The following is an 11,205-nucleotide window of genomic DNA, read 5'->3' on the forward strand; positions in this document are numbered from 1 at the left end:
TACTTCTCACCATTGGGTTGGTGTTGGTTAGTGTATTCATTTTATGTTAGTTGACTGAATTGAAAATTTTCAGTCTCTCGTATTTATATTCGTCTTTGCGTGTATGGTCATGGCGATCCATCTATACGACAGAGTGACTTAACGTTTTTCAATTATTGTATTTCGATCGATGACAAACCTCCATAAAGAATAATAATTATATAATATAAGTAATAATTAGTAATATCTTGTATAGAAATTTGCGATAAAAAAGAAGAAAAAAACAAGAGCGTTCCTAACGCGAATTCCATACTTATCATTTACCTATCATTTTATAAGGTAAAACTTCTAGCGCATTTTCTTTAAATAATCACCTTTGTACAATGAGTATAGTATTACAGTAACGTATACTAAGAAATGATGTTTCGAATTTGTCACAAAGAGAAAGATTTGGGCCGCCGCGAACTTACTAAATCGTCAAACTTCCAAGATAAAACAAAAGGACACGGGTGAAGCTTACTTACAATAGTAAGAGCCAAATAAATAAATCAGTTGAAAATTTTAAGTAACGCCATCTATGAGAGAGATCGTTAAAAAATAAATTAATCGGTACGTATGTAATGGATACTCAGCAGACATTGAAATTGGTATGAGCTCATCGATGTTAAAAGTTTCTGACGAATTTCGTTCATGCTTACGATATTTAAACTAACTTTTTCAACAAAATAACTTACAATTTATAATTACTTGTTACACAATTTTTGGGAAAGATAAATACAGGACAGATTTGAGAATTGGATTCTTTCCAATAATGAAAATAAGTCAAAGTCCCCAATGATTTAGTTTTAAATGAAATAATTATCCTTATTAATATTAATATTTACGATAATAACGATATCGCGAGTTTAAATTTGTATATATCAAACAATACATTCGTCCCCATGTATCAATATATTATGTCTGAATTCGATTACGTACAAAGTTAAGAATTTTTTCATTCGTTTTTCAAGCGATAAGATATAACAGTTGTCGTGACAAAATATGAACAATTTCAATAAATTAGGCGGAAGAAAATCGAAGCCAGTCCGCGGTTTCCATTATTTTTTTTGCTTTTCCCCCAAAGGCAAATTTTTCATTTCTATTTGTATATATTATATTGAAAATGAATAAAATGTTTTGTGAAAAATAATTTTAATGTCATGGATAAGTAAGAGGAAACTTGAATTTCGCGGTTCCGACGCTATTTGTTCTGCCAACAACGCCACGTAGTGTCTTTAAACGTTGCTGTACACTGCCTCCCACTCGGATCATCCAAACGGCAATGCGAACGTACCAGTAAGATTTGACGCAGTACCAGGAAGATCTCTGCTCGGAGTATATCGGTTTTTTCGTCTCGAGGAATTTCTCATTACTACTTCGATTTTCAACATGGCTATTTGTAAGTTGCTCTATCGTTGAATCGATCAAATATCTTTTTTTTACACAATTCATTGTTTTATCAAACGAAATACTTGCAAAATGAATTCTATTCTTTTACTCGAATAATTTCGTCTCTACTTTCTATTATCTCGATTCCTTTTGCAAAAATCATTTTACGTTTCACAATCTCCTGTAAAATAACATTTTCAAAATGTTCGCAATAAAGAAAAATTCGAGTTAATAAATAATAATCTAAAGTAAAAGAAAATTGATCACGCAAAACGAATGCGGATTATTGTTTTTTTTGCATATATTACGTAATTAAGTATATTGAGCTACAATTACTAATATTCATATAGTTTAGTTTGACAATGAATCATTAGGTGCATCGCATGTGCATAACAATAATGAAATACACTGACATCATGATATAGGAAGTATCTGTCCCTTCCTCTCTCTATTTTTGTTTGATTCAATGGATATTACAAAAATCGAATGATTATAATAATATAATTCATTAAAATATAAATATACTTAATGGCGGTTATACGGATTTGAAATTTGAAGAAGAAGAAGAAAAATAATGAGTTCTCCATTAGAATGTATGTTATCAAACAGATTTATACGATGATAGTAATGAAGATTCGATGGTCTATTCAAAATGGCTGCGACCTACTAAATCTCTTTGGGAGTTTGTTTAATGTGCGTACAAAAAAAATGATATTGTTCTGAGAAAGAAGCATCTCGTGTACGCGCCTCTAAATATAGTCAAGGGTCAGACCGGGTGCGGCATGGCTGTAACGGTTTGACAAGCAAGACACACGACATATTTGTAAATATCTATTACATGTATTTTACTAGAGTTAACTATTGTAATAGGATAAAAAAAAGACACGTGTATTTTTTTATAATATTAAGAGATTTCATCGTAAATTGAACTATCGCAGAACTCAACAACCGAGAAAGAAAGTAGGATTGATGATATTTTAAACTAGGTACGATCAGAAGGTATCTATTATAAATAGAAACGACTTACTCACTGGACTAACAACCGACAAGATCGGTTGTCCCGATATTTTTCTCAACATTTCGGCATTGTATTCGATGCGCTTCAAATACTATAGATTAATCGTAAAGTTATATAATATTTTATTTATTTTCCTCATACACACGTCAATCTTACGATCTTATTGATCGTATTTCATTGAAATTAAGGAAATGGTATATTATCGTCGTGTTCAGCTAAATATATTTAATTAATTAAGACATTAGGAATTTCTTTGGAACGTATTAAGGAAGTAAAAAATTCTATTCTAAAGAGAATGTGTTACGAGTGGTGAACAAGAGACGGTTGCCATGGGAGGTCAATGGCATCGAGGAAAAGGTACACTGTTTTAAGTTGTTTTTCTTTTATGTACATACATACATACAAAAATACGCGTTACAAGCTGAAAGAAATATTCAAGCATATGCATACCTTTTTTTTTCTGTGTTTTTCTAAAAAAAAAATTACGATTTATTATAATGAAATGAAATTTCGATAGGAACGATATATATATTTCTGAATATTCTATTTTTTTAATAGAATCAAATTTTCGTAACATTTTACAGTAGTTTACGCATGCTTTCAGCAAGTTCGAAAAGACCAACGTTATCTGGTAAAAAACAACGAGTCGATAAAGAATAACGAGTCAGATCTCCTTTTGTTAATAGATATTACAATTGAAGTAACTATTTCTCTTGTAACTATTTTATTTTCACGACTTTTTGAGATACAAACTACGTTCTTCCGAAATATTATCCAGAAAATCTTTCTTTCGGTACATCAGAATGAGCAGCTGCATAATCGTGATTACCGAAATAACGAGATTCATCGTTGCGCAATGACTAATTCGCTCAATTACACTCGTTTTCTCGGTGTTATGTTAATTACAAATACAGTACGTCCTACATTATTGGACAAAGCCAATTTAAAGATGTTAATATTTGCGCGAGTCGTTGCGTCACTTTCGAAGAATATTTTAATAGAAGGATGTTAATAGTCAAGACGACGATACGCGTTGTTTATCAAATATTTAGCCTTTTTAAATGCGATTAATAAGGTTTTGCAGCTGTTCTGCATCTGGTAAACGACTGATCGAGAACATGTTGCTATCGTAGAAAGATTTTTTTTATACGAAGTTACGAGCATTAACTTTGCGAAATTTCTTATATTTTATTTTCGATAGTTATTAATTTTTATTATTGGACGATGAATCATCGTCTTCGTCGCCGTTGTAGTCGTCGTAATAATAGTAGTAGTAGTAGTAGTAGGAGCGGTTGACCTTCAAGTATTAACCTAAGATTACGACCAAGGATCGGCAATATTGAAAAGAATTTCCAAGCATATAGTTAGCTGTTTTTTAACTATAAAATCCGCTTAATTATAATCATATATAATATATTAATGCACACGTGTTATACGGACAATGTGTATATTTCGGGCATTTTATAGAATGCTCACGTAAATCCGACAATGTATATAATGAGCAGGTATTTTACAGATTGCCCGGTCATTCTATAGAATACCTAGAGAGTTTCGATTAATCTAAAAAATGTACTTCAGTTGGGTATCTAGAGCTCGGAAGATTCCAAGCTATTGTAAGTAAAACAAATTATGGAAATTTAAACAATCCCCTCTTCGTGCTTTAAATACATTTTATAGATTGACCAAAACTCTCTGGGCATTCTGTAGAATGTCCTACTCGCATTAACGTATTCCTCGTAACACATACACTTTATTTTATCATAGTTTCTTCGCGTCTCTTAATATAAAACGATAAGATCTTTTAGAATTTAGATCATCTATATCCTCTTAAGTGAAGTAATATATTCTTAAATATGAAATGACATCATCTTAATGACGTTTACTCACGACTGACATCGAATGACTCGTTGATGACCTCGAGTTACCTACTTATTGATTAACTTTGAATTAATTTAACGTAGATTAGTAAGAGCGCTTTCAATTGAATAAATAAGAAATCCCACGAATGTAAGAGGTAGAAATGGCTAGGAAAATGTATTCTTTCTTTTATGATATTGATGAATAACCTTCGCTTGAAAAGTAACTTTCGTGGCATAACTTTACTATTTACAACATGCATACATACATATGTACGTATCTAAATATATGCATCACCTTCTCTCATGCAATCTCACCGTTACTCGATGCGAGCTCATACCTTCGATACGTTTACGAATGATTCTGCAAAGAATGTTGCTTAGAATAACAATTATTTTTAATTTTACATACAATTAGTCATTAGAAATAATTAGAGATGTGAAAGACGATATCTTGTGGATTAATCATTTATTAAACTATCAACGTCAGAGTCTGAATTAAACTATAATATTTATCGTTTTAATAATCGTGATAATAATATATCATCGAGCAGAATTGCTTAAATTTTAGACAATGATCTTTTATTCATCGTACACGAAGAGAATGTATGTAAACGAAAATAGCCATTGGTTTCATTCTTAACTATGCATACGTGTCAAGCATTAGAATCAAATGAAACGAATTAAGGCGTCATCCGAGAATTATATTTACGAGCATGATGGATTTCCATGAATACAATTTTCAATGAGTTGAAAGATCATTCATCGTAGTTACCATCAAGTGGTGAATTTTCAAACGAATCGTTTTCCTACTAATCGCTGTACGTTTACGTACCAAGGTAGAACGTTTTTATTATTTTGTTTCCTTATACGTTCGACGAGTTTACGGAATATTTTGCCTGGCAAAAGAAATAAATACATAAATAATTTAAGCAAGGAAAATATTTATATTCCTTTTCTAAAGGTTACAGCTTATTACAAAAGACGAGATTTTAACATTTTAACGATTTCTGTAAAATCATCTCTTTAGTCCGAACAAGGGAAATTTTTCAAATGAAATTATTCACGCGATATTTTGTTGTCGACAGAGAAGAAATTATTAATATTATTCGAAAAAATCTGGTATGCAATCGCGTCTATGAAACTTAATCGGAGCACGAGATAATACTAACGATTATAGTTTAAAAATTGTAGCTTCAAAAAATGTTGCAGAAGTAAATAAGCCGATCTTCAATCAGCGAACTTTTTTAACTATATGTCCATGAAAAATCATTGTTATTCCATCCACGAAATATTCTCTTTCACGATTATCGTCAGCTACATTATTGATCAAAGAGTCCTACACATGTCCTACTTTCTTAATCGCGTTACTACGTGCAATAGATTAACTGGCGTCAGGATGTCTCGATATTTCCCGTCCCCCCTGTCCCGTTCCGTCACACTTATTTTCGACTTTCCATCCATGTTCCCATGTTGAGAAAATAGATATGAGCATATTTTGTTTGGCAACAACTTATCTTTCCCTTCTTTTACATTCAAATTAGATATAACAATTATCTAACAATAATCGATTAATGAAATATTGTTAAACATTCGTAGATGGCAATATTTAATATTGACAGACTTGAGAACCGATCACGCTTTACTTTCATTGTTTCACAACGAGTATGTTCGTTACGATATTATATTGATTGCGTTTATGCGTTTCTGATTAACAATTTAATTAATTTTACAGCACTCTCGACGGAAGACAAATTGGAGTATAACTTCTATCCGGTAACAAGCGGACAAGTTCAATTTCGAGTTAAAGCAGCCAATGATGCCCACATCGCGCTTACTACCGGTCCCCACGAGGGTGAACCCATGTATGAGGTCAGTAATGGTCTGATTAAAGTTATTCTCATAAATTTAGTCGGAAAATAAAGAAAAAAATTATTTACTGCAACATTGGGGTATCAGGTCTTCATTGGTGGTTGGGGCAACTCGAAATCCGTTATTCGTAAGAACAGAACTAAACCGGAAGTTGCAGAGGCAGAAACTCCAGAAATCTTGACGAGTAATGATTTTCGTGGATTTTGGATCAGGTACGATTAATTGTATCTCTTTGAAGTAATTCATTGGGGCAAGAGTTTTCTTCGTATTTTTTGTGGTAGATGATTTTAGAATCTCATAACTCGAATAATATTTATACACGAAGAAGCTTTTTCCCAATGCCAATAGAATTTTGGATACACAATTCATGATGTAAGATAAGTAAATGTAACCAGATATACACATATATTACTGATGATATATTGTTATATATATATATATATATATATATATATATTACGAATCATATTTAGATGGCATGAAGGCGAAATCACAGTTGGTAAGGAAGGTGAACCGAGCTCGTTCTTATCCTATCACGATCCCGAACCATTCGGTATAGGATATTTTGGTGTTTGCACTGGTTGGGGAGCCTCAGGAGAATGGTTGATCGAAGGTAAATCTTTGAAATCTGCTTTGGTGCTTGGGATATGTAAATTAGATTAGGGCTATGCGTTATATCATTAAAAGGACAATATTTCATTTTTCTTAATTATCTCGTAGAATATAGAACATTCTACTTTCATTCTAAAGTAAAAAAACAAAACTATAGAGTAGAAATTAGTATAGCTTATGTTACTTTTAATTATTTTAACGCAACGCTGCTATTTATAGAAAATAAAGTTTTTAAGCTGTGATAGAAAGGGGAAAATCCTTGTACATATTTAAGATAGAATGTAAAGAAAGTACGAAATAATATTCGAGACGTGTACATTTTATTTTTGGTACTTTTTTCCAATATTGGACGGGACTTATCTAACGCAACGTGATCTGCACAGCCAGATGCGTCGGGGATAACCGTGGCTGTACGTAATGTATAATACAGGAGAACCATTAGGCAAGGCTTGTTGATCATGTAGTTTGTAGCTGTACCCGTAACCGTACCTAAAGCCGTACATGCATATAGTAATTTTTTTCTTGGTAGATTACGCTTTGAGAATGCTCCTTTAATTTCATGCATATATATTATATTTATGTATATGTATGTCATCCTTCAGCACGAAAATTTTGCACCGGCTATGAACAACTAATCGTGATTGTTTTTTTTTATGACGACAGTGCACATTTAAAAAATGCAGTCAGATATTTTCAATCGACGAAAAAAGTTCAGCCCATCATTCGATGTTATAATTAACACGTGTTCTTATATACATCTAATAATAGTAATAATATATTTCATTTCTCCTATTTTAAATAGAAAAGAAAGTACTTTCTTATCTTTCAATTGCAAACTATGGAAAACAACGTTTCTCTTAAAAAGCAAACGATCTTATTGACAATAAATTGATCTATTATAATATAAAATAATTTCATGTATCTAATGTGTATTCGCATATGCAAGGACGCATACCTTTGAAAACAAAAGATGAGCTCGTCTACAAATACCACGCGGTGCGAGCCGGCGCTGTGTTCATCGAAGTCAAGGCCCAAAGCAACGCGCACGTTGCTTTGACCGACGCAAAGGATGAAACGAGTCCGATGTACGAGTGCATGCTGGGGGGCTGGGAAAATACTGCGTCGGTCATCAGATACGATCGTAAAAAGCCTGACAAGGTTCGACAATTTTTTGGAACTTTTCCTTTCCTTTTGTTTGTTGTCTTTCCCCCCCCCCCCGAAACCTGAGCAGTCTCTTTTGCGCAACGATCGCGTCAGGTTTTGTTCGCGTTTTGTCGTCTCGTGTCGTGTCGTGTCGCGTCGTGTTATAACGCGTTGATTTTGCGGCAATAGGTACGCATGGACACCCCGAACCTCCTCAACCAGAATGATTTCAAGAGATTTTCAATCTCTTGGCTCGATGGACGCATCACGGTCAAATCCGGCGATCAACGCGGACCCGTAATCATGGAGTGGGTAGATCCAAATCCGATTGGCATCAGTTACATTGGGGTACGCACCGGTTGGGGTGCTAAAGGAGTTTGGAAAGTTCGTTTCGAACCTAACTTGGCGTATCCTTCCTCCGTCGGTTCCCCTCACAAAAGTAATCTCTCTTTTGTATTTTATTTTTCTATTTTTGTTCATTTTCTCTCTCTTATCTTACTCGAGATCATTGTCAGAGCTTAGATTTCCAAGATTTAATAAAACTGTTGTTTCTTTCGAAACACATATTATTTTCTACTAGTTAATCAGGGCTAACGAGCACTGACGGATCTCGGGTTCGTTGAATAACGAAATCGTCTTTTCGCTTGGGTGCGAATGCGCTCAGTCTCGTAGCGAAACGCGCATGCCTCGTAGAGAGACACGCATGTCTCTTTAAGTTCATCTTTCATAACACAATGCGGATACACATTTTCCTCGGCTCGTTTTATGTTTTATGTCGAAGAATCTTCAGTGGTACCGGAAGTTCGCCCTAATAATTGAAACAAAATATCATACCTATGCCGTTCAGGTTTTTCGATACATATATATATTTAAGCATACTTATATACGCATGTATATGTGTATGTATATTTATGTATATATGTATACGTATATGCTATTCAAATATTTTTACAAGTACGCACATTGAGCTTGTCCTGCTGCACGTTGCACGTTGCCCTTATTGCTTCTTCTTGATTTGCTGGGCTATCTAGTTTTTTCTTTACTTTTGTTCTCAATCCTGTCTTTCGCATAGAGTACAAGGAATCGAATTATTTCAATTAACATTTCTATTTTTAATAACGACACATATACATATGATAACAATATTAACTCTATTATTATTATCAGTATTATAACAAAAATTTCATCATTGACAAGTTCATTTTGGTGTTTTATTTGTACAAAAAATATATGTGGATTTCTTAATGAAAAATTTCTTTTGCTTTAAAAATCGAAGGAATAATTAGGATCGATAATTAAATGAATAAAAAAATGGAATTTATTGCAGACCCAAATGTTGCACCTTCCGCGCCATTACAAGTCCAAGGACTCGACACCGGAAGTCAATGCTGGTGTGATGCGGCAGGTGGCATGATCCCACCAGGTGCAGTCGAAGGAGGAAGGGACGACGAACCTTTGTTCGTAGGTAGAGCTCATCATGAAGGTGCTCTCTTACCTGGCAAGGTGAAACCTAGTCATAGCGTCTGCTATGTTCCTTGGGGCGGCGCCGAACATGGCAAAACGGATTATCAGGTGCTTTTATCGATGATATCATATAACATTAATAAGTTGGCTCCTCTATCAAATATAATAGTTACATAGTATGTATACATAGACATTTGATACTTGCGTCATCTTCAACTGTTTCGTCAAACTTAATGTGTTCCTAGTTAGAATATTTAGAAGAATATTTTATATATTTATTTGATTGAAAGATCGAACGTTGTAACATTAATTAAATCGGATTTAATCAAAGAATTAATTATTGCAGGTACTTTGCGGTTGCCAACCATCTTGGGTATCGGTGAGCGGTGGTAACATTCCAGCTAATGCGATTCCTGCTGGAGAAACGGAAGATGGCGAACCTTTGTTCGTTGGTCGCGTACATCACGAAGGCACTTTATCTATCGGCAAAGTGCAAGCATCTCACGGCGTTTGTTACATACCTTTCGGAGGCGCCGAAGTCAGCTTCCCTGATTATGAGATCATGGTTTCTCAGTAATCGTTATTTCATACGCTCTAAAAGCTCTAATACACGTGCTTGATCTATCGACAAGTTTTCTCGATCATATTTTCTTTATTTTACTTTCGTATTCTTATGTGTGTTATATTTAATACATACTATATGATCACTAAATAATTACAAAACGATATCCTTTAACGTGTTCTTTTTTCTTCTTCTTTTGTTAACGAAAACAAATGTATTGCAGGAAAAAGAGTCTCGATACGTTGTAAATCAATCGTCATATAACTTTCAAATGTTTAATCTAAGTTCAAATGTTTTTATTTCAAAGAGCAGCATTATATTGATCGATGGACAAAATATAAGTAAACGATATAAACGATGTAAATGTTAAAGCTTTCGCATTCAAATTAAAGCATCAAAGTAACCATTGTAGAACGAGAAAATCAATGGCGATATATTTATAACTAACTGTAAGCTATATATTTTAATATAACCACGTTGTTGTTGATCTTCCTTGGAGGATTTGCTAATAACCTATTGTTTTCTTAACGAAAATTAAGATACAAGATGACGATTATTTTTGTTCATTGTCAGCAATATAGTTTTCTAATGCACGCGTACGGTTCGATGAAAGAAATATTTTCAGATGTTGTATCGTTATACAATAAAATGCATACAATACAAATAAATTGTTTGTCATATACTTTTGGCGACCTTTTACAGAACGGATATTTGGCTACTAGTACAAATACAGGTTTTTCTGTATCTACGTACAGTGTACTTTGTGATTTTTATATGTGTATGTGTCAAAATGTCTGCTGTAAGTGATAGCTGTTTGAAAGAACGTTCGTGTATAGGTTTTCTGTGGGCGAACAAATGTTAAAAAAAGCAATGATTATCTATTTCATATATTGGTACGTCATTGACTTAAAATTGTTGTATACGGACGCGTACAAAGTTGAATATATTACACTTGCACTTCGTTATTTCTAGGATACCTTTTTTAAATATACTTTTTTTTAAACAACGTTTCTTTTCTAAGGGTATCGAAAATTTTGAAGTGAAAAAATGAAAAGGACGTGTTATCTAGTAAGTGAGCTTAAAGAGCATCATTGCAGTGATTGAATGAAATTGCATTTATACGTAATTATCGTCGAATTCTGTTGAACAGCCCGCGCAAAATTTATCCGTGCCTAACAAGGACACCTTTATCATGTGCAACCTCAGATGTGCCAGAAGGGCACAAATTTAATACAAATTAATACGGAGTTCGCCAATCGCAGGGCGAGGAT

The 11,205-nt window shown here is 33.5% G+C and overlaps 1 protein-coding gene across 2 annotated transcripts; it reads left to right on the top strand.

Annotated features, from left to right (window-relative positions):
- The first annotated feature begins 1,292 nt into the window (after positions 1–1,292).
- LOC106791603 lies at positions 1,293–10,602 on the top strand. Of its 2 annotated transcripts, XM_014757347.1 has the most exons (8): positions 1,293–1,417; positions 6,017–6,153; positions 6,241–6,365; positions 6,627–6,766; positions 7,712–7,923; positions 8,098–8,347; positions 9,236–9,480; positions 9,719–10,602. In XM_014757347.1, exons 1-8 carry the CDS (start codon positions 1,408–1,410, stop codon positions 9,947–9,949), a joined length of 1,350 nt encoding a protein of 449 aa, XP_014612833.1. In that variant the 5' UTR covers positions 1,293–1,407; the 3' UTR covers positions 9,950–10,602. The 2 variants fall into 2 exon arrangements, with proteins under 2 accessions (XP_014612833.1, XP_014612835.1); XM_014757349.1 differs by lacking the exons at positions 7,712–7,923; positions 8,098–8,347 and adding an exon at positions 7,149–7,175 and having other exon boundaries at positions 1,299–1,417.
- The last annotated feature ends 603 nt before the right edge of the window (positions 10,603–11,205 follow it).

Source organism: Polistes canadensis, unplaced genomic scaffold (assembly GCF_001313835.1).
Source record: "Polistes canadensis isolate GaletaPanama2010 unplaced genomic scaffold, ASM131383v1 scaffold_324, whole genome shotgun sequence".
In the NCBI taxonomy this organism is placed as follows: Eukaryota; Metazoa; Arthropoda; class Insecta; order Hymenoptera; family Vespidae; genus Polistes; species Polistes canadensis.

Bases quoted from the DNA above. Each gene is read 5' to 3' on its own strand.
- LOC106791603 (XM_014757347.1), top strand. The intron at 6,767-7,711 runs GTAAATCTTTGA...CGCATATGCAAG, and splicing joins AGGAGAATGGTTGATCGAAG to GACGCATACCTTTGAAAACA. The intron at 9,481-9,718 runs GTGCTTTTATCG...TAATTATTGCAG, and splicing joins ATGGCAAAACGGATTATCAG to GTACTTTGCGGTTGCCAACC.